Consider the following 25,510-nt stretch of genomic DNA (forward strand, 5'->3'; position numbering starts at 1 on the left):
TGAGGGACCATTCACTATGCACTTGTTTTCCACAACACCTAACATAGTTCCCAGCTCAGAACTTTGTAGGAATTCAATAAATGCTTACTGAAGGACTGATGCTATCTATCTCAAATGTGTGCCATTGATATCAAGAATTCCTCTGGATAATAAAATGTTTCTTTACCCATTTGAGAATGGGTGGATTAGACTTTTACTTTAAATGTATCTTCATGCTCAATTTAATACTGATATTGAGTGACAAGGAGAGTAAATCACCAAAACCAAAACTTCCATTTAAGAAAATTCAAACTTAACAAGAGTCATGCAAGGTTGTTTTTATTAAGCTTCATATTCAGCTTACAGCTAAGTATTTCAGGCATTACTTCATTTGACAAGCAGACATAGATCTAGGAAACATTTCAAGACACTCCAAGGACTTCATAGCTACTGAGAACAGAGCAACTTACTCCGTAGTTAATATGTGTGTTAAGTACTTCAAGGAGTCCTTAAGGGAAAGAAGCTAAATGACAGCTGGTCCTCTTCTATGAAATGGTTATCCTGGACAAGTAGCTACAAAGAAAAGCACATGACTATGACAGAGCTTCAGAGATTTGGCATCCAAATCCACCCTTTTTATTTAGGATAGGACTTGGGGTCACATATCAGAAGGCAAATGACTCAGAATAAGCTACATGTCAAGTTTTCTATGGATAGTATTAACACTCAAATGAATAGCTTATGTTTTAAGCAAATCACAAAAAGAATTTGTATTGAAAACCCTCTCTATTAGTGACTATAGGAGATTCTCAGCCATTGAAGAATTTCTCTCCACTCTTGTAGTTTCTTTATGAGTTCTTCTGAGAGATTTTCACCGTGACTGTCTTGACCTCTGTATATTCATGGAGACCATATTCTCCCCTAGAGAGAGGGGAAAAAACACCCAAAAACACCAGTTAGCATAGAGTGCAAATGTACTATACTCCGTGATTGGTACAAGTTTGTTTTTGCTTATCTGGCTAGGAACAATGGAAAATATTTTCTGCGTCCAGAGAATTTTGTATAGTAGCTAGCCAACCAAAACTGTCTGGTCTCACATAAATCCCCTTGTGGGGAAAACGTTTTTAAAATTTCTTTCATTTTAAATAATCACATACTGTAAGTTGATTTTCACAGAAATTGTCCATTTTTGACATTATTCTACTTGATGTTAAAAGCTCTAACTACTCAAAACACAATACAATCCAACAAGACTTTTGTCATTTCTAGTTTAGCATCATCTAAGATAGATATAGTAAAAGAGGAGAGGTAGTAATATATAATCACTGAAAAGTAGTACAACAAAACTGTAAACTAAAGTAGGGCTGCATATACCAAGTGCAGAGAATTGGCACAGAAGTGATGAGGGAGTAAAATTATCATTCTGAAGGGTCCTAATATGGCTTGAAACAAAATATTTTGCAGCTGTGGTTTTAGCAATATCTTTTGATTTTTGTTAAAACAAAACCTGACCTTTATTATTAAAGTTTTCTGGTTTTTTTTCTTTTCTTTTTTATGATTGTTTTCTTTTTAGGAGGAGGACAAGGTTAGATTGTCCTAATTTCAGGCTGTTGGGCTTTTTGCAGTTGTAGGTTTTCCCCCTTCATATGACCTCCTCTCTCCCCTACCATTTGCTTATATAACTCTTAAGTCCAACCCAAGAGATCAGGGATTAACACAAGTCAATTCATTTGGACCCTACTATCTTTCCATAAGGTTTATGGGAACCTCCTACCAGTTTTAGAAGCTGTGATTTAGCCTTTGTTGAAGAGATAACTAAAGGGACTGGGGCTCAGTTATACTCTGTATTGTTCTGACAAGACGATCAAATTACATGTACATAAAAATATTCTTAAAATGACAACACTCACGAACATGTAGGCTTACAGAAAAATAAGATCTTGATCCTTTCTACCCCTCCCTTCTTGTTATATAGACAGGTATGTAGAAGACATCATTTTCTCCTGGGTAACCTAATAGTCTTATACTGATTATTTTCTTGCGCAGTTAAGCTTCTGAAAATACCTTTTAAAAACTTCAATGAGCATGTTCTTCAAAGCAATTAAAGGGTTTAGCCTCAGTTGTCTGAAACCCATTAAAAGATAGTATTTTATCTCCCAGAGTTAGATAAATCAACCCATGATTTTAGCCAGTAGGCTTTCCATTGTATTTCATGTCACACAGCACCTGAAGTTCTCCAGAGTAATAAGTGTGATTATTGTTCTGCTCAGGCTGAGACAGGCCCTGCTCTTTAGGATTCTTACACCTCTGTTATATCTATGATGTAACACAAAGACATCTGTTCACATTTCTCTTTTTCTTACTAAGTCTGTGAGTCACTAGCTCTGTACTTCTATAATAAAACCTTCAATGTACAAATCTTCTAGGACGTTATTCAAACACTGACTCTGATTCAGTATGTCTGGAGTGAGGCCTGACACTGCATTTCTAGTAAACTTCCAGTGACACCCACACTTCTCGTCCAGGGCCCACACTGTAAGAAAAAGGTACTAGTAACAAGTCACACTTGTTTCTTCCCTCTGTACCCAGGCCTGAGATTGGCACTAATGAAGCAGGCACAGAGGAAATATTTGCTGAACTAACTAGACAAATATCTAGCAAAAAATATTCATCTGAGTTCCTGCTCTAAGCCTGGTAGTTTACAACATGTCCTTGCTCCCTTCCTATGGGAGGGGAGGAAAGAAAATATCTTGTGAGGCGCTGAGACCAATTAAGTTTAAACTGGCATGCTAGCAATGTCTCAAGGGACCTATGCTAACCTAAGTGAGAATGAGTGCCATTACATAAAGGGGGAATTTACCCTTTAACCCATTCAGTGCCAACCTACTATCAGAGATGCAAAATCAAGGCTTGTGCATTCTGTGTCACCATCAAACTAACTGGGGTCCGCGGACCACCATTTTTGCCTCTTTGGACTCTGTTCCCAATTGATCAATTCTGCCTTTCTACCTTGGAAGACAAATTATAATTTAACTCTTGGGGATCATTTGAGATTATCACTTGAGTAATTCTCTTGAAACATCTTGCAGCAAATAACTCATTTATTAAGTTCATCAAATTTGGACTTACACAGATTCTCAACTGGAATTTTTGAAGTAAAAAAAATACAGCATAACTTTTTCCTTTGTATTTTAAAGAAGAAAATTACATATAACTATGTTCTAGATACTTAGGAAATTATTGATGATGGATTCCTGTTTTCAATCCTTTTCTTATATGATTCCCTTACGTCTCAACCTTAAAGTCTGTATTCAACAGAATTTACAAGTTTGGTCTACTTAAGTTGTTTCATCCCTTTTGATTATTTTGTCTTCACTGTTCCCAGGAAAATGTGGTAGGTAGCTGGGCCAGCAATGAACTAACTGACCTTCAAAGTAATGTAACCTTTGTTCCAGCTTTTTGCACAAAATAATTAGTTCTGCCAAAGAATTCTCCAGTAATAGATATTATAAAGAGAGGAAACGAGGGTAGGAAGAAACCATTTCTTGAGTTTCCAGTTTGTGTCAGTTACAAGGCAAGGGATTGGACATTCATTATGTCATAACCATCTTAGAGGAAAATTAACATCTCCATTTGAAATATGAGGAATGGAGGCTCAGAAGTTAGATAACTTGAAGCAAGCAGCATGGCTAGCAAGTGGTGGAGTCAGGATTTAAGTGCAGGTTAGTCAGATGCAAATGATGTCTTCTCAGATATGCCTTGTACTTTCTATGGGTTGACCTTTTGCTGCTGTCTCCTCAAAACATTCTAAATTTATCCGTGGCTCTTCACTACTCTACAAGTAAAATCTCAGACAATTTTCTTGGCTTCAGGACTTCTTATTCTACACCCACAATCCTTGACTTTGTGTAACAGAGGAAAATAGTGACAGAGAGATGCCATCCTAAATGCTAAAGTCTGGTGCTGTCCAGATTTCCTGTCCTTCAATACTTTGCTCTGCAGTTTAACTCTTTCTCTGCCCCCGTGAGGTAGGGAGTCTTGACCTAGTGTATGTAAGGTTATTTTGCACATATTTTTACATGTCCCTCCTGCCACCACAGTTATATAGAGGATGGAACATAGTGTCATGTCCCTAGGACCTTATCCATAGCATTGTTGAGAAAGTTGATGGGTCATTCTATCATTCCTCCATTTCGCTGGCTCCCCCAAAAATATTTGTTTCATTGTAATTTTGCTGATTCATTAAGACAAATGACAAAGTACATGGCTACTTCATGCATTCATGACCCTTAGAAATGAAGAAAGACTTATTTTTACTTGCTATTTACCAAATGGGTGGTTTTACTATGTTTGATTCCACAAAGATTGTATTTTTTCTTCATGAATTTTTAAATTTATTGGTAAATGCAAGAATATTAAAAAAATAAAATGGTTGAAATTTCTTGAATAAACTTACCAAACATCTTGTCGCTACTTGTGTTTACATATGTATGTGAACATTATTATAAAAAGTCTCCCAGTTTCAAAAGCAACTGAAGGCTCATAAATACATTTATGTATAAATATTCTCAATCTATTCACTACTGTAAAACATGTTTTCCTTAGTCAAATTTCCCTTCAGGTTTATATTTTAGTTCCAAAAATAACTTATTCAGGTAATTTAAAATTTTAGAGTCTACATCATAATATTTCAACAAATGAGAATCATTCTTACACTGATGTTTTCTGAGATAAGGCACCTAATTTACTTATTTAGGGGCATATTGAAATAACTGGAGTGTTCTTATATTTGCACACTTAACACAATCACCACTTTAAGCTTTTCACCTCCTTTCTGGAGATGTTTCCCACATGGATTTCATTCATCTATGCAGCAAGCAACTCTAAAAGTAAGCAATATTTTGATCACACTATAAAGTGCTTAATACAGACTCTTATGAATAGTAGGAGCTTAATAAATTATATTTCCCTTCTGCCAGCACCTTTCTGCACTTATGGGGGTACAGCCAACATTTAATAAGCTATTGGGTGGTATAAATTCTCCGGGAAACAACAGAAGCAGGTTTTATTTAAGGTGGCAACCGAGAGTTAATTCCTTAGGAGTAAAAACCATTTTTATGAAATAAGTATATCAACAGAAAGTTATTCTTACAGTTCTCGTCCATTTCCAGACATCTTGAAGCCTCCAAAGGGGCACTGGGCAGACACCACGCTATAGCAGTTCACCCTGAAAAGAAGTTATTATAGATGATACCTAACATATGAGATAACTTTTATTTAGCAATTTTAGAAATTTAGAAAGCTTCTTAAGAACTCAATTTCAATAAAACATATTCATTGCGACAAAAAAGTAGCACTATAAATTAGAATGTGGATGTATGTGTATATATACCACCTAGAAACAAAGAAAATGGTAGAAATATGTATGTATGCATATGTGGATAGCTATTTTGGCAGTATATTATGTCCCTAAGAAGCCATAGTTACAATTATAAAAGTTAGAATTACAGAATAGCTAATATGCCATAGGAGGAAGGATATGGTTTGCTGAAGACTGGAATTTGTTGGATGGGTGTTCCTCACTGCCTGTATTCAATAAGCTTTGCAGTTCTCTTGGGGTTTGTGTACTTAATAGGCTAGATTCAATTTTCTTTTGCAATTGCAATACGTATCATATTACTCAGTTCATTTTTTCTCCATTAATTGGTTCAATAAATTACTTAAACAGAGGCCTTGGCAGGAGTTGGACTTAATTATCAATCTGTTTATTCCCTGTCATATTTCTTAAAGTATTTAAATATGCTTATATAAATGTAATTACAAAAATGTGAATAATTAGAATTCAAGAAATAATTATGATAAAATATCAAGATGGGGGGGAAATTAGAATGCAGTTATGTAGGCCATGAACAATTTATTTAGCTTTAAATTTCCTGGTGGCCAAAGTTAAGAGCAAAATCTAATTACCTACATGATTCTCATTACACACAAAAGAAAAAAAAATTTTTAAAGGAGAAAACAATGTTCTTTTTAAATATTTTTCTCTCCCTTACGCTATTATCATAGGTGGACAACAGTGTGGCTTTCAGACTAATTGTATTATATTTGGAACAATTTAGTCATTACTTTGATCGTAAGATTAAATGCTTTCTCAGTTAAAACACTTGCTACCTCAATTCTCAGCATTTTACACTCTCCCCGGACCACAGAGTTATTATCCATGTCTCCCATGTTGGAGTAATAGTTCCCTTAATAAATTTACACTTTTAAAAGGCAGCTTGTCTGAGATTTGTTTAATACCCATTTAAATTGCAAAACCACACACCTGCTTTGAAATTGTGAATAAAATCCCAGCAACTCTGGAATTCAATCATTGTCCTAAAAGCACCAAGCAGCTGTTAGGATGGGACAATGCCACAATATTATTATGCTCTAGGATATATAGCAATAAAAATATGGTCCCCTCTGTTTTAATTGTAGAGAAATTCTTGACTGGGAATTCCTAAGACACCCAGTAAAATGATGTTATAACAAGTTTCTTTATGAATTTTAGGCATGTACCTTTCTATTTTTCAAAATCAAAAACCTGAAACTTGTGTTTGTTAAAAAAATGCAGAAGATAAGTTTTCTGTTTTGACTCTACATTGGTAATGAAACTATTTTAGTATAAATTAATGGAGGACTGAGACATATTCACTTAGTGAAAACTGTGGATTCAAAATACTATCGATGCTCTCTAAGCATGTGTTTCCTCAAATGTAAAGGGGAGATGCTACTATTTAACAGCATTGTTTCAGGGCACACAGAAAATGAGGTGTAGAATATGCTTGTTGTAGTACTTGGTACATAGTATGTCTGTAGTAAATGGACATAATATACATATGTACAATAGTAATGCTGAATTTTATTAATATTTTTATCAGTCATAGACAAATTCTACAGGATCACTAGCCATACTGACTATCGCAGAAGAATTTCCTCAATTTTATTTAGAGGTGTTGGAAAGAAAACATCTCATTACAGAGGGAATCAGGCTTTTAAGTAGCAGTTCTTAGCTCTGGTTGCAAATTAGAATTACTTTTAAGAATACCCTTTAAATAAAAGACCTATGCTCAAACCCAATCAGCAAGATTGTTTTAGCCTGTTTTCTGTTGCTGTAACTGCATACTACAGACTAGGTAATTTACAAACAACAGACATATATTTGTCTCATGATTCTAGAGGTTGGGAAGTCCTAGAGGATGGCACTGGTGTCCTGCAAGGGCCTTCATGCTGTGACATCCCATGATGGAAAACCAAAAAAGTGCATGCAAAAGAGCAAAGCACAAGTGGCTATACTGGGTTTTATAACAGCCCTCTCTCAGTATAACTAACTTGCTTCTGTGATAACGACATTCATTTGCCTTCATCACCTAGACCTCCCATTAGGCCCCACTTCTTAATACAGTTACAATGGCAAGTATATTTCAATAAGAATTTTGGAGGAGACTTTCAAACCATAGCATTGCCATAATTGGTGTATTGATATACATTCTCCTCTACTTCACATCAATTTATATATTTTGGAAGCCCCAGATGATTCTAACGAAGGGTTGAGAACCACAGTTTTAAAGTCTGAAATAAGTCTGACTCTCAGCTCTATTACTTATTGTGTGATCTTGATAAATTATCTACCTCACTAAGCTTTCATTTTTCATTCATAAATTTGAGATAACAATGAATGTAAGAATACAGTGCAGTGCCTAACATAGAGTAAACATTTAGTAAATGCTGACTCTCCCTTTGGCTAAGAGAAAAGATTCTACAGTGCTCAAAAACAGCAAGGATTTTTCTCTTAAGGATAAATACTTTTTTTAATGCATTTTTTTTAAGCTGGAATATGTGTGACTTAGTATTGGGAAGGAAAATAATCTTGGGCTGTTGCCAGACTGAGGGAACAAAGTGAGGTTTGATGTAAAAAAAAATGACTGAGAACTGGCCAGGGCCAGGGGCTGGGGATTGGGCAGGGAATGCAACAGTTTGAGAGAAGCAGCATTAGCATTTATAACCTTTAAATTAATGTATAAACATCAGAGACAGAAACTAGATCAAAAATGAGAGTGACACGCTCCTCAAAGCTCAATGAGTTCTTCTAAATTAAGAACTTCAAGACAGCTCTAATAATCCCAGAGTAAGAAGGTGATATAAAATTTAAATATTTGCATGTATTAGGGTACTAAATGAATATTTTTTATCTAATTAAACTTGATTAAAACAGAACTTTTCTTTTATGTCATTTGTATATAGCATAGTGCCAAGTGTCTAGAAATTACTTAGTAATTTCTTTGTATTAATCAAACATCAGTAAAATATTTTGGGTAAGCAATTTCAGGCTGGAAAGAGTTAAAGAAAACATCCTTCCATGTGAGTTCTTAAAATATGGCAGGTTTTTTTGTTTGTTTGTTTGTTTTGTTTTGTTTTTTAAGGCAGTAACTGCTTTTCCAGCAGGCCATGTATTTCCAAATGAAAAATCCAAGTCTAAAACGGTTTAAGGTAACCTGTTAATGTCGTTAACGTTGAAAACGCTGCATTGCTTAGGGTTGACTTACCACACTGTCCCAGCCTGCAGAGCAGAGGACACTGTTATGGCTTTATCGAGGTCTGTGGTAAAGATTCCTGCTGATAACCCATAGTGAGTGTTGTTCGCTCTCTTGATCACGTCATCTAAAGATTTAAACTTCATGATTTGCTGCACTGGTCCAAATATCTATACCATAAGAAATGGATTAAATAAATCAAAATTATACATTAAAACTAAATATTTCACATGATACTGCATTTTTTTAAAATAAACTATCCTAAATTGATTAAGATTTTGCTTCTATTTTCAAACCTATGTATAAGAATCCAAACAAGTAGCTGCAGAAATGGTAGGTGAGAATAGGTAATGGTCATGTGTTAAGTTCTCTTTGGAACAAGATAGGGCACAAATAATTAAGGCAATGTTCATTTTCTAGATGTTGGAATGAAGCTTGCAAGAACTTATAATTGTGCATCAAATCATTAACTTCAGAATTTCTTTTTCATTTAGGGCCATTTAAAATTCTCTCCCTAGTTTTCCTCATCTTCCAAGTTACTACATATAAACAGTGAGCTCCAGAAAGCAATGCTTGCTCTCCTGGATAAATGAATAGGCAATGATTGATAATAGTAATTGTCTTTTAAATACCAGTATACCATTTGTTGAAATATTAACTATTTTACTGTACTTAGATATTTTCATAATTAGTCAAGGTAGGTAAAACAACATGAATTTTTGTTCAGATTCTACTCTGTAGCCAAATCTTATGCAACTTACATATACTAAACAGAATGGTTCATTACTGCAAGAGCTTAAATCCTGAAACACCCTTACCAATCAAAGCTTGAGTTCATTAGCAATGGCTATAGTTGCAGAAAATAACTAAAAATCACAATTTGTTTATCTTAGCCTAAAATACTCTCACTTTTACTAGACTCTCCAGGTAGTGCAGCCCAAACTCAAGTTATTCTGTATCTCAGCCCCAGGTGGGAGAAAGACAATTGAATTTTCTCTTAAAAATCAAGCTCCTACATTATAGTTCAATAAGAAATTTATTAAAATTAAATAAAAGGGGGAATTCCACTCAGTGTTACCAGAATTTTCTGGGAAACATGAATAAGGGGAGGCAAACATCAGAAGCGACAAATGGTTTTCTTGTGTTCACCACTGCTTTAAGTGTTAGAGGGGTAGGGGCTACCAGTCAGTAGAGACTTGAGTGCATATCTCCAAAGGTTGTAAATCTAATCACGAGATTGTAACCCAGGACCCAGACATACAGCAGCTGCTGCTCTAAATGTGTTCATATTTTACATAATTTTAATTGAACTTAGCACATGGCTCCAGGCTCCCACTTTGAAGTAGCAAGCTAGCTGTTCCACTATGAATATTGTAGGAACACAATAAATATTTCCTTGAGTGAAGATCTTTTTCCTAGTCCTTTTTATCTGGTATTAATCAATATATGCAAGAACAACAGCTCTAATTTTTCTTCCTGATTTTGTATGTTGTAGTTAAATATTTGGTGAGCATGTACATAAATATTAATATAAATGTATATACACACATATATTCATTTATTTACACAATATACACAGATACATATACAGTCACCAAATATTTAACCATAATGTACAAAATTAGGAAGTCTAACAGCTAAAAAATATAGGGTTAACAGCACACAGATGATGGCGAGTGACATTGGGATGAATGCTATTTTCAAATATATAGATGGCTGTTATGTAGCAAAAGTCCATAGGACAAATATGGAACCAGCAGGTAGAATATAAGTACTTATTTATTTTTTTGTGGTAAGAACACTTAAAATCTACTCTCTTCATAATTTTGAAGTATACAATATGTTATTAATTATAGTCACCATATTTAAAATAGATCTCTTGAACTTACTTCTTCTACCTAACTGAACTTTTGTACACTTGACCAGCAACTCCCACCCTCACACCCCACTCCCCAAGCCCCTGGTGACCACCATTCCACTCTTTGCTTCTGTGAATTTCACTTTTTTAGATCCCACGTATAAGTGAGATCATGCTGGATTTGTCTTTCTGTGCCTGGCATGTGTCTCTTAGCACAGTGTCCTCCAGGTTCATTTATGTTGCCACAAATGACAGAATTTTTTTCCTTTATTTTAAAGCTGTGAAGGAAGCACCTAGAAATTGTTCAGCATCCTGATCTGTTTGGCTGAAAATGTTTGGCTGGCCCAATGGATTCCTTACTACTTTTAGTCTTGATCACAAACCTTCATGAGAAATAAAGAGTAACATTTATTTTGAAAGATGTTCAAAGAGGTGAGAATCTTAAGGGGACACTCTGTATTCACACATGCAGACAAAGCAAGGCAACAACAGGACAGAATGAAACCATTTACCTCCTCTTTGGCGATGCGCATGTCATCTCTAACATTAGAGAAAACTGTGGGCTGGATAAAGTAGCCTTTGTTCCCCCAGGGGCCTCCGCCACATTCCAGTTTGGCCCCTTCTTTCTTCCCACTCTCAATGAGATCAAGTATTTTGTCATGTTGTTCCTTGTCAATCTGTTTGAAAAATATCACATTAAAAGGCACACACACACAAAAAGATATTGTAAAGATAACACATTGCTGGGCCTGTTGAGGGTTTCAAAATGCTAAGATATTGTTATTAAATCAAAGATTGAATCAAAACAGCTAACAGAGGCTCAGATTCATTCTTTGGGTAGATTTTGTTCTCATAATGTTTTGGAGAAGAACCCTTGAAGGTAAATAGTTGTATTACAGTTATGTAAGAAAAGCACGTGAGCACTGTGAACATTTCACACAATTGTCATTTATTCACTCTGGAAGAAATGCCTGTTGATAATCTAACCCACTTACCTGGGAACTGTAGTCCTACCTGAAGTAAAACCAGTGAATGGAGACAAAGAGAACTTTGATGCTGGGTTTAAGTAGATATGGCAGTTGGAAAGCAGATGCTTTTAGATTTGTCTCAGAAGACTCCTGTGCCTATGTTTGGATCTCCCCATTCCTGAACCGCCCTCTGGGCTGGTCCAGGCCCTTGGATATCATATTCCGACTATACGTAGTTCGGGCATCCTCCCTGTTCAGGTCACATTGGGACAGTCAATAGGTTTGATTCCAATTTCTGGCCTCTCCTGATTGTGACCATCGTGCTTCATTAAATGGGCCACATCTAAATACATGACAAGTATTACAAAACTTAAATGGTCTTTTAAATATATTTTTATAAGAAAAAATGAGTCCAGAGTTCTGGTTGTGAACACCAGAAACACATTCCTCTTCCCCATGCACTGGCATTGGGAGGTTACATATTGTTTCAATTCCTGCTTTGGGAGGTTGAATGATCAGGTAATTCTCAGTCTCCAAATCATTGGTAAAACTGTCTGTCTCAGGTGTGGAGGGGGTTAAGGATTAAAGGCAAAACAGGAGATCCAGGAGTTAAGGTGGGGGGTAGAGTTTCTTTCCAGTTTAATTTGTCTCTTCTCATTACTTAAAAAGTGTTCTTTATCCTCTTCTTTGGCTCTGCAAATCTTCTAGGCCCCAGCTCTCATATTTAACTATTCACAGATTAAGCGCTATTTGAAACCAGAAACTATCTTCTAAAATTTGGCACAATATTTAATACAATGCTGTTCAATGCTCTTTAGTGCACCATATTTAATAGGATATTTCAAAAACAAAACCTTCCTTCATTTCTCACAGATGAAGGAAGTTGTAGTGTGGGTTTAAGAAGAGATATTTAAATTGAATATAATCAGACTAAGGGTGTAGTGTTAGAGAGACCCTGCTTGGTTAAGATATTCTAGTGTTTCAGTAAATACTCAAGGATCCATGTCCTATTCCAAGATATTAATCTGACTATGTCCTCCACGTGATTTTTTGGTGTTTAATTTAAGATACGTTTCCCAAGTCATAATGTTTCCCTGTCTGTGAGCAGAGTGGATACCTGGTGACAATCCAATCCCTGCATATGTACTAGAGAAAGAGGCTGAAAGGATTTGTTTGTTGGAAAACTTAGCTGGTCACTAACTTCTAAAACTACAGGACTTCATATTTCAGTGCCTTGCTACTGATGGGGTCCTACAGCCAGTAGCTCTGGCATCACTTGGTAGCAAAATGTGCTTCTCGGACCCCACCCCAGACCTACTGAATCCTTGGGTGATTCAGATGCACAAGAAAGATTGAGGAACACTGTGCTGGAGCTTGGGGTAAGTGACAGAAAATTTCAGCTATACTTAGGGGCACACGCAGTTTGGTTTGGGTAATTTTCATTCAGTGTAAATATAAACCTTCTTCAGAAGGTGTGAGATTGACCATATGTGAACTTAGCCTTCTTTCTGGACCTCAAGCACTGCTCCATGCTAGTTGTAGCCGGGGCTCTCTACTGTGTGAGGAAATGATTGGTATCAATGATATTGCTGTAACAGTATCAGAGCACACATTTTCATGTGTTTGTGCAAATTCTTTGATTCCTTAGGCTTGATGGGTTGCAGAAAAAGACAAATTGAGAAAAGACACTGACACATACCTCAAATTATTTAGAAACCATAGATCAACAAGAGCAATGAGAGTGAATAAGTCATTGATCTGTATGATAATTATCACCATAAATGAAAATTACATGCTTCTATTTATATTTATTTAACAGAGACTTGAGCATATACAGCAAACTCAACCCTCTGATGGAAGAATTACGTGGATTATCTCATTTCCCTGCAGAATGATCCCACAAACTTGGTCCTGCTATCACTATTTTACAGATGAGGAAATAGACTCTCATGAAAGTTAGATTTTAAATTTAGCCTGTAACTCAAACGCCCACCTTTCCACACTCTAACAGGATGCTACTCTGCTGATGTGTTAACACAGTTTATGTACATATCATTTTCAAATTAAAAGGACTGATTTTTCCAAGTTTCTAAGGAAATTCACATTTTTGTCTGTGAAGTCAAATAGAAAAATCACTTTACAAATGAAGAAAAATATACATATGAACACACACATAATATAAATGTGCAAAATATACATACATTATATATATTGCAACTATTCCATCCCCAAATATTTTGTTGGTAATATTAGAAATTTAAAAAATCTTGCAAAATTTTTTCCCCAAAACAAACCTCTTTGCTGATTGTTTTCTCTGTAATTGTTTTGTTTTTACATTTAATGGGAAATATTCTATAATTATATTTAAAAAGCCTCAGCTCACTCAGCCACCAGAGGATGAGGCAACACACTAACGTTAAGTGAATGAATGTTCCTTTACCATAAGCTGTTGCTCATAACAACAGATGAATATTTTTAAAAATAAAGAAGCTTGGGGATTTTCAGTCTTATTTCTTAAAGTTGCAGCATACCTACTTAGGCTACTTAGTGCAATCTATGATAAAAATCAATTCATTTATAGCAATTATAGTCTTATATTAATCAGATCACTAGATTATTTACTTTAAAATCCTATGAACAGGAATTTTTAAAAGTCTATTTTAACTCCCTTCTCTTAAAAATAATGAGGTATTCCAGCCCAATTTTTGAGACTGATTGAATTGTGCAGAACCCTAATGGAGGAAAGTCTTGCCTGACCAATATTCAAGATTAAGCATCTTAGATATTCTTTCTCTTTTCTCTTCAAATCTATCCATCCATCATCTATCATCTATCTGTCAATCAAATGGTAAAAATGCTTTATTTTTAGATACATAGATATTTAGAGAGAGAAATAATCACAGGAGAAAACTTAGAATCCTATCCTTTTATGGAATGGGTTACCAAGTCATATTGAATTAAATATATTTCTTGGCATCCATTTGAAAAGTTACCAAATGTGATAAAAATTGGAAACTACTTTTATGTACTCATTAAACTCAAAAACAAATATAAAATATGATGGGATCAACATCAAGCAACTTATTACTGCGTTTGTAAATTAAATTATTTTACGGATTTTAGGTGTCAATATTTGGCATTGCCTAAGTTCTAAGATGCTTCTACTTGGATATCTTGAGATAAGCAGGAGAAGTTCAAGATACTCTTCTAACTTACTTAGAATGTTCACTCCATGAGGTCAGGGATCCTGTCCTCCCTATTCCTTTCGGCACTGCCAAGAACCTATCTCAGGGTTTATCCGATAGCAGTGCTCACCAAATTTTAGTTCATTGAATTTATTTTTGGCTTAGTGAAGGAGTCAAGAATAGTGTTTTGTTTCAAATCAACAGCATGGAACAGTGTATAAGCTTTAGTGTGAAAGAATAAAGCCTCCAAAGCTTAATGTCTACATTCTAGAGCAGGATTTCTCAGCAGCAGACCTATTGGCATTTGGGCCAGATAATTTTGTTTGGGGGCTCTCGTGTACATTGTAAGATGTTTAGCAGCATTTCTGGCCTCTACTCACTAGATGCCAGTAGAACTACTCTTCCTCACTGAAGTCATGACAACTCAAAATGTCTCCAGACATTGACAGTTGTCCCCTGGAGGAGGCAAAAAAATTGTTCCTGGTTGAGAATTACTGCTTTAGAGCAAGACCCTAAAGGGCAGGAGGAAATTCAGAACCAAAATGTAGGAGCGTGAATAACAGATAATGAACAAAGACCTGTACAAGGAAGAGGGAAAGGTGACCTTTGGATAAATGAGAGAGACGCTTTTACTGATAATTGCTCAAAGAAAACTAGGAGCCCTAGGAGCTTTAATAACTGAATGAGAAGTTTGTCACAAACCCAGAAACTGAGGACCTTTTAGAACACTCATGCTCCCATTAGAGGGTCAGAGTAACTGAAGACTTTGCAGAAGATTTAGGGGCATGATTTCTATGTCTGTTGGTTGGCAGCTGAGATGGAAGATTGATTCAGAGGAAGAAATGATAGGAAAGTATAAGAACTTCAAAATGGACAGAGAACAGTTACAGGAATCAAGAGGTGTGCAGATTGAGGAGAGCAAGAACTGTATAGCATTTGTTAACTTCCCTCATGTCTTTAATTTCCAGCATGGTTCTTACACTGTTTCTAGGCAGGAAAACTGGGCAACACAAAACAGAATGATTTTTTTTATCACTGGGAATTGATTTTTTTTTAATCACCAAAATGGAACAGTATTTTTACCTACGAAGACACATAGATGGGAAGTAATCTTATACAATGAAATCTAGGCCTAAAGAAGATACTTTGTTCTTGTCCTCTGAAAATGCTATCCCTTCTATTGTATACTCACCTGAGGGCCTTGATTTACTCCTGGAGTCAGAGGATTTCCAAGAACGTACTTCTTAGCCCGCTCTACACTCCTCCGAACAAACTCATCGTAAATTGATTCTTCCACAAAAAGCCTGGATGCAGCTACACAACACTGGCCCTGGTGGTAGAATAACCCATGGTGTGCGGATTCCACAGCATTGTCCACTGCAAGGAAGACATTCACATTAAAGAAGAGATATTTTCTAAAGATTATATATTTATAATGCATTTCGTAGAGGCAATATGGTGATAAAGAAAAGTTATGAGTTGTATAGTCAGACATGGGCTCAAATACAGTCCACCTCTTAACAGCCTGGTGACAAATTAATATTTCTGATCTTTTATTTACCATGGAAATAATAGGAACAAATAGCAGAATCTGAAAAAAATAGTGTTTATCATTGTAACTTTAATATGGACATTATCAAGAATTGCAGATGTTTTTATGAATATCTCCATTTGTAATTAGATGACTGTGAATCTTTCAGGCCTCGTTTTTACTAAGAAAATTTGAAATGTCTATTGTATTAAATAATCTCAAAATATTCTTAAATACTCTGATAAAGAGGAAAAGTGATATTTAGGGGTGGGGGAACTAAAAAAAAAAAAAACCCAGCAAAAAACTACTAATACTCACCTACCCTATGATCTTATTCTAGCAAAGACATTTTCAAAATCTATCTAAAGCATATCATATTATTTCATATATGCCTATAAATTTTTCTTACCCATTTATTTTAGGTAGTAGAATGTACCTTAACAGGAAGAAATAGGTTGCTTCCTTAGTAAATCCTAAACAAGAGTAAAGTTTTCTTTGCATTTTAATTTTCTAAATGCTGAAGATGCAACTGAACATTATAGCAATTGGGTGTTTTTATTTATTTTGTAAACTAATCACACTGGCTTAAGTTGTAGTAGGAGCAGTTTACAGAAAGGTCGAGAAAAATTAGGAATCTTGTCCTGTTGATAGAATGTTTAATAAGGTAGCGTGTTCCAAAAAAATTCAGTTAAGATCACAGTAGCAACATAGGCCAATTCCATGAAGCATTTGTGTTTACAGCCTCAAATACATAATGTAGCTACAAAAGAAAGAGTTAGAAGAATGTTTGACCATCTATTTCTGCTGATTAACTTCTATTTAGGAATTCTACTTGGTAACATAATTAGAATAAACCCAGAATATGATATAGTGGAATCTCATCATAATTGTAGATTTATATGTAAACTCAACTATACTTGCTAGCAAAAAGAAGATAAATTACTTAAATAGTAGGTATGATTTTCTTCTGGCCATTTCATTTAATGAGCATTTGACTGAGAGGGAACGGTGATGGCAAGTGTGAAACTTCTGTCTCCCCATTTTAGTCTCAGTGCGACATGTCTCTGGGGTATCTCATTATGCTTAATATGATACTAACAATTAAGGATATGGAATTTTAAAAAATACATCATGGCACCTAAATACTAAACATTTATGTTATCTAGAGTTAAGGTGAGGAAATAGCAATCTATTCCAAACCAGGAAGAAATTGTGTTTGTGTTAAACTTATTAATGTTTTAATAAGTTTAGGACAATTTAAGAGATTTTCAAGAGTAATTCTGGACTCTGATTAATTCCTTACACTTTGATGTTAGGAGCAAACCCTTTTGTAAAATTTAAGTTCATTGAATGTCATGATCAGACACAACAAAGGACGCAGGGTGAAGAGTTAAAGCAGCTCATACTCACAGTCCGCATCAGCAAACACAATGCAAGGGCTCTTCCCCCCAAGCTCCAGGGTCACCCTCTTCAGATTGCTTTTCCCCGCAGCTTCTTTGATCATTTTGCCAACCTGAAATGGAGCATTACAAAGGGAGAAGGCTTAATCTGTTCTCACGAAGACAGGTTTATTTAGTGTTCTAAATTTATACGATGTTTGTGCCATAGTTAAACTTCACAGTTAAATTCAGGAGAAACCCCTAAATGACATTTTTCAAGATTTGGCACCTTTAGATATAAAAAGCTCCCTTCTCCAAGCATACAGACACAGAGGAATCAGAAAAATGCTCATCAGTAAGAGGGCAGAGATACAGAACATGAGAGCTGATCTTGATTGTCTGGCTACACAGGAGGTTATTTTTCATTTAATCAGAATGTCATCTCTCTATGGATTGATCAGACATATCATGACCCAATCACAACTATGACTTTTCATCCCCCTACTGACATCCAGAGAACTCCATCCAGCCCAACTGGCATATTCACCACCTCCTGAATCTCATCTCTCTTCTCATGATATGCCCACCCAACCTGGGCTGCCTCCACGTTCTACCCTTCTTTCCAGTCCAGCTCACATCTTACCTTCTCCCTGAATCCTGATGACTCTAGGTAGAAACGACACTCCTCTCCTGGTCTCCCAAAGAACCTCAGACTCTTTCCGAGTCTGCCTCAGGTTATATTATTTGTATAGACATAAATTCCCCAAACAGATTGTTACCTCCTTGGTAGCAGTGACGATACCCTAACACTGCAGACCTCTCCTCAGTAGCATCTCTCCATAGTGGGCTCACTTAACTGTTGATTGATTGACAGACTTCTCTCTCTTTCCTCCCCCATAACACACTCACACTCTGAACAGTGAAGTAGAAGAAAGAAATTGGATCTGTGCTCTGCTGCTACTTCAGTTGGCTGGAATCCTACTAGTCTGGTTTCTTCTTTAATGCTAGTTACCTCTATTGTCTACAATTTTTTTTTTTCTTGGTGGATCACTTCCCTTCAAGATTACTTTCTATTGTTGTTCTTGTTTTTCTATCTCTAAAACTTGGCTTGTTTTATAATTATTTTTTATCATTTTCATTGGAGCCTTAATCCACTAAAATGAACTTTTCTTTTTTTTTTTTAATATAATTCACTTTATTTTGCTTCTTTTATTCTCTGGGTTTATTTTAAAATATGCCTAATACACATGCCAGATGTTAATAAAAAATGTCTATTCTAACTGAACAAAAGTAGATGCTTGCTAAGTGTATGTATAAATTTTGTGTGGTTACTGAACTAACTGCTACAGTGCATTATAGAATAAAGCATTAACTAATCTAATGTTTTCATCTTAAAGATTTCATGATTCTAAATTAAATACTTAAGAGTAGATTAATAAAAATAAACTAAAAGTAGACTTTCATTGGGGAACCCAGTCTGAAATGTCTCTTGTGTTTCATTTTCCTTCTACAACATACTCCTAAAGACTATTTTCAAAAGTTGAATTTTCATTTAAGGTGATTTAAGAATTTTCTTTATTCTAGATAACATTCTTTGCCTTTCCCTCTTTGAGTTCCCCGATTTTTTTCTGCATCTTTTTTTTTTTCCCCCTTTTTTTAAACTTAGGTTTACTGGAGAAACTCTATTAAAGTAGATAACTTTTATCTTGGGAACGGGAGTAAAATCAGAATTATTTTTCTGAAAGCTACAGATATCAAAAGACTAGTGTGAAGAATGGTTAGAAGTGTGGATGAGAAAGAAAGGTTATACTTTTGCTTAGTGCAAGTTTAAGTGGCCAATAAAAGGCTTGCTTGAATTTTTCCAAAAGTCTAAGCCCAAGCAAGGAAACATTGATTTTTTTGTCTCATGATTTCTTTCCTTTACTTGGAAAAAAGTAAAGATTCATCTTTTTTCTCAAAGAGGTTTACAATGAAGAAAAGATAAGAACTATAAGCACTACAGGTAAATAGTCTATGCTATGATATTGTGGCATTGCCACCTGGGGCAGAAGTAGCAAACACTCATGAAAAGTATATAACTTACTATGTTTTGCACAGTGTGAGTAGGTTCCTGTTTTACACGAATCTCATGGGACATTAAAGTTCTTACCTTGCTAAAAATGTTGTTAGAATGGGAGTCATTGCTACAATGACCACAAAGGAGGGAATCCATTGCCTTTTTCATGGTATTTGCCAAGTTCCCTAATACCTGCCCAGCAACAAACCTGAAGCTAAAAGAGGTTCGTTCCAGGGAGCATGGACCTAAGTTCCACACACTGGAATTAAGATGGGTTTTTCTGTGTAGCTTCTAAAATCATATTATTCACACCTAATTCTTTATACTTATTTAGAATTAGTCACTCTACTGGTTTTGGTAGATGATAATGAACAAGAGTCTAGAGAATGACACATAAAAAGGCCACGGGCATGTGCTCTTACAGTTGTGTATCACGGCCAATGGGAACACAGACGGCTGTTGTTAAATTCAGAGTGCTCCTGCGACTGTAGTGGTGAGGAGAAGGCCATCCAGGGGATATGTGGGGGGAGCCAGGTTGGAACAGGTTATGACCACATGTGAACAGAAAGCATGTGGGAATGAAAAGGTGCATGGAATAATCAGGAAGTGACGGGGCAGGTGGCAGAGATGGGGAAAATTTATAGGGAGAGAAAGCTCTTCCCTCACACCTTCTAAATTATTGTGAGAAATTAAAGAGTGGGAGAGGAAAGAGAAAAAGGAAATGAGTCCAGACACATATAATAACCATGGCATTTACTGAGTGCTGGGTAGGGTGCTATGTGTTTCACCACTCATTAGCTCTCTTAGTTTTATTCTGTGCAACTCAGTAAGGTTGATATTATTGTTTCCATTTTACAAATGAAGAAACTGAATTAGCCAGGATATTTAACTTTTGAAGACACACTGCTAGGAGGGATAGAGGCAAAATATGAACATAGATGTTTCCTAGCCTTTTAATGTCCAAGGTTTGGGGGGTTTGGTAGGTAAAACACCTCCCCAAATACAATAGAGGCTTGGGGTTGAGCCAAGACAAACAGGCAGTGATGCTGGAGTTGGGATCAGGGAACAGCATCTCCTGGTCCAGATGAACTGGAGAAGTGAGCAGGTGTGGGATCTAGGCCTTGAAAGCCACATGGATTCCCTACTGGGGAAGGTCAAGAAGTCCAGCCTGAGGAATTTGTTCCATTCTTCCCTTGCCTTGTCTGCTACGATGTCAACCTGTGATTTCACCATTTTAAAATTTATTGCCACGTCTTGAACATTCCCATTTGTTTTATTCACAGTGAATCCTAAATGTGGGGCTGGCTTCCCTCTGCCTCAATTAGGGATTTATAGAATGCAAACTTTTTCTACTCTAGGTCTATGAAAAACAAGGAAAAAAAATATATGTATTTACCTGATTTTAAAAAGATCAAGAGAAATAAAATTCGATTTTCTGCCATTTCTGTCCTTTATGTAAACATTTCTTTATATTGGAGTGGCTAATTAGGATTATAAAACAATCAGATTAGCCTCCTCTCCCTATCTGGAACATTGTTTTTGCTTCTCAATCTAAAGGGAGTTAAATAAAAGGAACAAATTCTAAACACACACTGCAAATTCTAGCACCCATTTGGACATCATTATTCCTTCCTGTGAACCCACTGACAACACTTTGTACATATTTTAGTACTGGTCACATCCTGCCTTGTTTCTTACTTGCCTCGGTAGCTTTCTAAGATGGGGTCATCCACACTCTTCATCCTCTATACTGTATACCAATGAAAGGCATACAGCAGTTACTGCATTGAGCATCTAACAATGTCATATTATCTAACAGAATGACTCAAGGATTTATTTTTCTTGGCACAGTATGATCTCACCACTTTCTTTTGCTTAGGATAGAAAATCACCTCAGTAAATGGGAATCTCATTGCAGTGCTCATGGTTGGGGTCCTGTTCTTTAACCTTTGGATGGCCAAGTTTGAGCCACACAGTCAGAAAAGTTAGGCTAGGCCAAGTGTAACATTGAAGGAAGCTGAGTTTCTGGCTCCCTGTCTGAATGTCTAAAGAGGAGAGGGCCCCAAATAAGGAGCTATGGGTGAGGCTCTACTATTTAATTTTCATAATCTACAGGATAACATTACATCCTTTCATACAAATCACCTATGGCCTAATTTACATTTTCTAGAGTAAAGCTTGCTAATCATAGGACAAGGTCTCAGCAGCCATATTTCTCATCAGAAATAATGAGAACATGTTAAAAATAGTTCACTCTAGTCCTTCTGAGTTTGTAATAAGTATTTCATTTCATCCAAATTAAATCTGCTTATGTTCTATACATATATTTGAGGGTTAAAATAAGGAAAAACTCATTAAAAAGAACTTTTAAGAAAGTGTTACCCTAAAAATAGTTACATAAAACATGCTTCTGGTAGCTGGAGATGCAGACATTCTTAATTTCTGGGCTGAGTTAGTGATATTACCTCTGTTGATCCTGTGAAGGCCACTTTGTCTACATCCATGTGAGAAGAAATGGCTGCTCCTGCAGTAGGCCCGTAGCCAGGGACAATATTCACTACTCCAGGAGGAAACCCTGCCTGAGAGGTAAAAAAGGAAAATTTACCTAAGTGGTTTTATTCTTTATTATTATTGTTGTTATTATAGTTATTATATATTATTAGCAATATATTACAGTTATTATTAGCCCACATAAAAATAACCTCAAGCATTGCATTACTGAAGGTCCATTTTTCCCCAGGGTGAGGCTACGGATTATTGCCCCACTGATAACTGTCTCAAATTTCATCATAGTAACTCACAAAGAAAGTATAAGTGTTTGGTAAATTACTGACATAGAAAGAAAGCAATGTGCTCATTATCCCCACCAGCAAAACTAAGAAGCTAAAGGGATCTCTCATTTTTAGTTTCTAGCTGTTGTCAATTGCTCAGGGCATAACAGCTGAGGTGTGAGTCCCCACTGGCATTATTTAATCAGTAAAATGGTAAATAAGCATGGTCAACCCCTTTATGATCGCACTTCAGGCTTGATTTCAACCCCAGTTAAAGAATTCAGGTAGAAAGTGTGGGAACTGAGTAGGGCACATTAAAATTTCATGTTAATTGAATAAAAATGTTTCATTTTGACATCTTTTTTACCTGTTTTTAATTGGAAATAAAGAATATTTTTAAGATATGAATTCAGATTTCCTAAACTGAATTTTATAATGAATGAAATTTATTTAAGATTTGGTAAGATATGAAGGAAAAGGACAATGAATTGTTTGCAACAGAAGTATATTAACACAATACAGGTAGTTGATGAAAACAAGTTTCATGCGCTCTTTTGTCACTTTTGAACAGGAAGACAAATGCAGAGGAAACCATAATATAAAAGTGAAAATAAACATATCCACCTATGGGTAGATGTGTTTAGAAATAATGTGGCCTAAGAGTACAAACAAGCACATTTGCACAGAGGCCTCCAATCTTCACATATCCTATAATAGTTTGAACAAATTTCCAGAAACCACCAGGCCATTAGTGGAAGTGACAAACCAACTTAACATTTCAAAATTTGAAAGAATATAATATCAATTTCAATATGAATTTATGTTCATGAAAGTTGGACAAAAGAAACAAAAAAGTGACCACAAGGTGACTGACACCAAGCCCTTGCATTGGACTTCCTGTCTGCATTTGGGCAGAGACTCCTTTGGGTTAACTGTGAGGAATCCCAGCCAGCAGCCATGCTAAATGCATCCCCACACTGGACAGGAGACTTTTGTAAATAATGTAGCTGGCAGTAGCACCAAATGAAGTCCTCCTCTTATACATTAGGACTGGAGTTGTTGTACATAGTTTGATTTAGGAGACTTACCTCTTTTATTAAGGATGCCACATGGAGTGCAGTGAGAGGAGTTTGCTCTGCTGGTTTGACAACTACTGTGTTTCCACAGCTCAGGGCAGGCCCTATCTTCCAAATCAGCATGACCAATGGGAAATTCCACTAGAAAGCAATATATAACAAGAGATTCTTTGTATTGCTGAAAAGCACATTTGCTAATCTAAGTTTACATGATAAACCCCCTGCAGATATTAAAAAATAATCGTAGTACTTTTGTGTAACCATCTGGTGTACTCTAACTTCATTGATAAAAGCAACTAGTAAATACTAAAATGCTCTAAATAAACTAGATATGGGAAAAGAGTAGGAGAGGGCTCCAATGTTCAATCAAGTGCTGTCAATTTGAGTTCTTGTTCTACCAGGAAGATAAAAATCACTGCGTGGTTCGGCTTACCATTAATCATATTATAAGTTATCTGTGTTTAGAAAGTATGAGTATTCCTGCCAACCCATAAGTGATTTATTATATTTATTTACCTAATTGTATCATTAGTAGCATTTATTTCTAGGACAAATATCTTATTAAAGACAAAGATATTCTGGGTCCAGGAACCAAGTGCTTGGGTTCAAATCTCAGCTCAGTCACTACCAGCCATGTGAAGTCACACAAGTTACTTGCTCTGTGTGTACAACTGCATCATCTTTAAGTGATGATAACGGTCCTCTCCACCTCAGAAGGTCTCCTGAGGATTAATCAAGAAAGTGGGCCAACAGCTTGACACACTGACTGGTTCATCATAGGCACACAGTATATATTATCTGTTATTACTATTTGAAGTTACATAGTTTTCATAGATTTTATTGGGATTTTTGAATTAATGAGGAATTTCGTTGAAAGTGTTGATATAGGTACATTTCAATCTCATTGGAGTGGAAGATAAGTAATAGCCACTTCTTCAGCTAAAAACTTCAAGATGCTTCACGTCTTTATTTGGCCCTTTGAAGTATGTCAGCTAAAGTGACATCATTTAGATAGTTTTCCTGTTTGTTGAGCTTTAAAGGAAATCTTCACAATTCTGCTTAAAAATACTACCTTGTCTAAGAAGAATTTGGAATATCAGAGCCTCTTATCTTAAGGCACAATATATTCCATGCAGTGCTCTAAATGCCTCTGGCATTGTTTCTTCCATTTTAGTTTAAAGGTATCTTTCAGGATTAGAACACTGTGGTTGGTACTCTTCTCTGTAATGAGAAGCCGCAATGAGGAGACAAAGAGTGTCAGAGACTAGTAGACCCTACTAAAACATCTCACTAAAATGGTGACCCATAGATATGCCAGCGATGAGCACTTTGCCATATATATGTAATACATGGCTCTTAAAAAGAGGACATGATACTTTTTAAAAATAACATGAAGAGTGAAAGGTTAAGATTTGTTGATACTATAGTATTGAAATGCTCTCAAGAGACATGCCAGGATATAGATAGGTTTTTGGACTACCTCATTCACATCTAAGACATTTAGACTTAGGGAGACCAAGTTCAACAAATCTTACATTTGCTCCACATTTAACAAATATATAAGAATCCATTTGTGTTGGAGAAAGCTTTATTACTAAAGCTAATAGTATTACAACTCTTTTTTCTTAATTTGAGAATGATATAGGAGAATAACTTACGGGAATGATTTGGCCACAAACGCCAATAGGTTCATGTCTTGTATAAGTAAAAACGTCTCCATCTGGAAAATGAAACACATACACAATCATATATAGACAAATGTTTTTGACATTTACAGAATAGTGGTTTGGGGCTTATGTGAGAGAACAGTGTAGACAATAATTAAAAAATAAAACATAACTCCAACTGTTCACAAAATGAAAATGAAGCCTTCAAATCATAATTTGGAATGACAGGAACCATAAAATTGAGTTAGGTAAAAGCAAAGATGCAAAATTGGAAAAGATCTGAAAGATAATTCTATCTTTCCTTATCTAATAGGGCTGATTTCTAAATCATCCTTCTCAAAATTTTATAAAAAAAGAATGAGAAAGGAAGTAAGAGGTCTCCAGCTAAGAGAACCACATTCAGGTATGGTTCTGGCAGTTCAAAATTCTATCAATAATAGTAACATTTTATTTTTAAAAGTAAT

At 35.7% G+C, this 25,510-nt stretch overlaps 1 protein-coding gene across 1 annotated transcript in view; it reads right to left on the reverse strand.

Moving 5' to 3' along the window:
- Window positions 1–302: 302 nt before the first annotated feature.
- Window positions 303–25,510, reverse strand: part of LOC123646038 (aldehyde dehydrogenase 1A1) — a 52,511-nt gene continuing 27,303 nt past the window's right edge. The window contains exons 5-13 of the mRNA XM_045562662.1: window positions 25,038–25,099; window positions 23,392–23,520; window positions 21,998–22,111; window positions 17,508–17,610; window positions 15,759–15,943; window positions 10,926–11,090; window positions 8,568–8,725; window positions 5,132–5,206; window positions 303–900 (exon numbers count right to left, since the gene is read on the reverse strand). Coding sequence (XP_045418618.1) covers window positions 828–900; window positions 5,132–5,206; window positions 8,568–8,725; window positions 10,926–11,090; window positions 15,759–15,943; window positions 17,508–17,610; window positions 21,998–22,111; window positions 23,392–23,520; window positions 25,038–25,099 — 1,064 coding nt within the window. The 3' untranslated portion in view covers window positions 303–827. The remainder of the gene's footprint in view (window positions 901–5,131; window positions 5,207–8,567; window positions 8,726–10,925; window positions 11,091–15,758; window positions 15,944–17,507; window positions 17,611–21,997; window positions 22,112–23,391; window positions 23,521–25,037; window positions 25,100–25,510) is intronic.

The sequence above is a fragment of the Lemur catta genome, chromosome 10 (genome assembly GCF_020740605.2).
Source record: "Lemur catta isolate mLemCat1 chromosome 10, mLemCat1.pri, whole genome shotgun sequence".
NCBI classification, from domain to species: Eukaryota; Metazoa; Chordata; class Mammalia; order Primates; family Lemuridae; genus Lemur; species Lemur catta.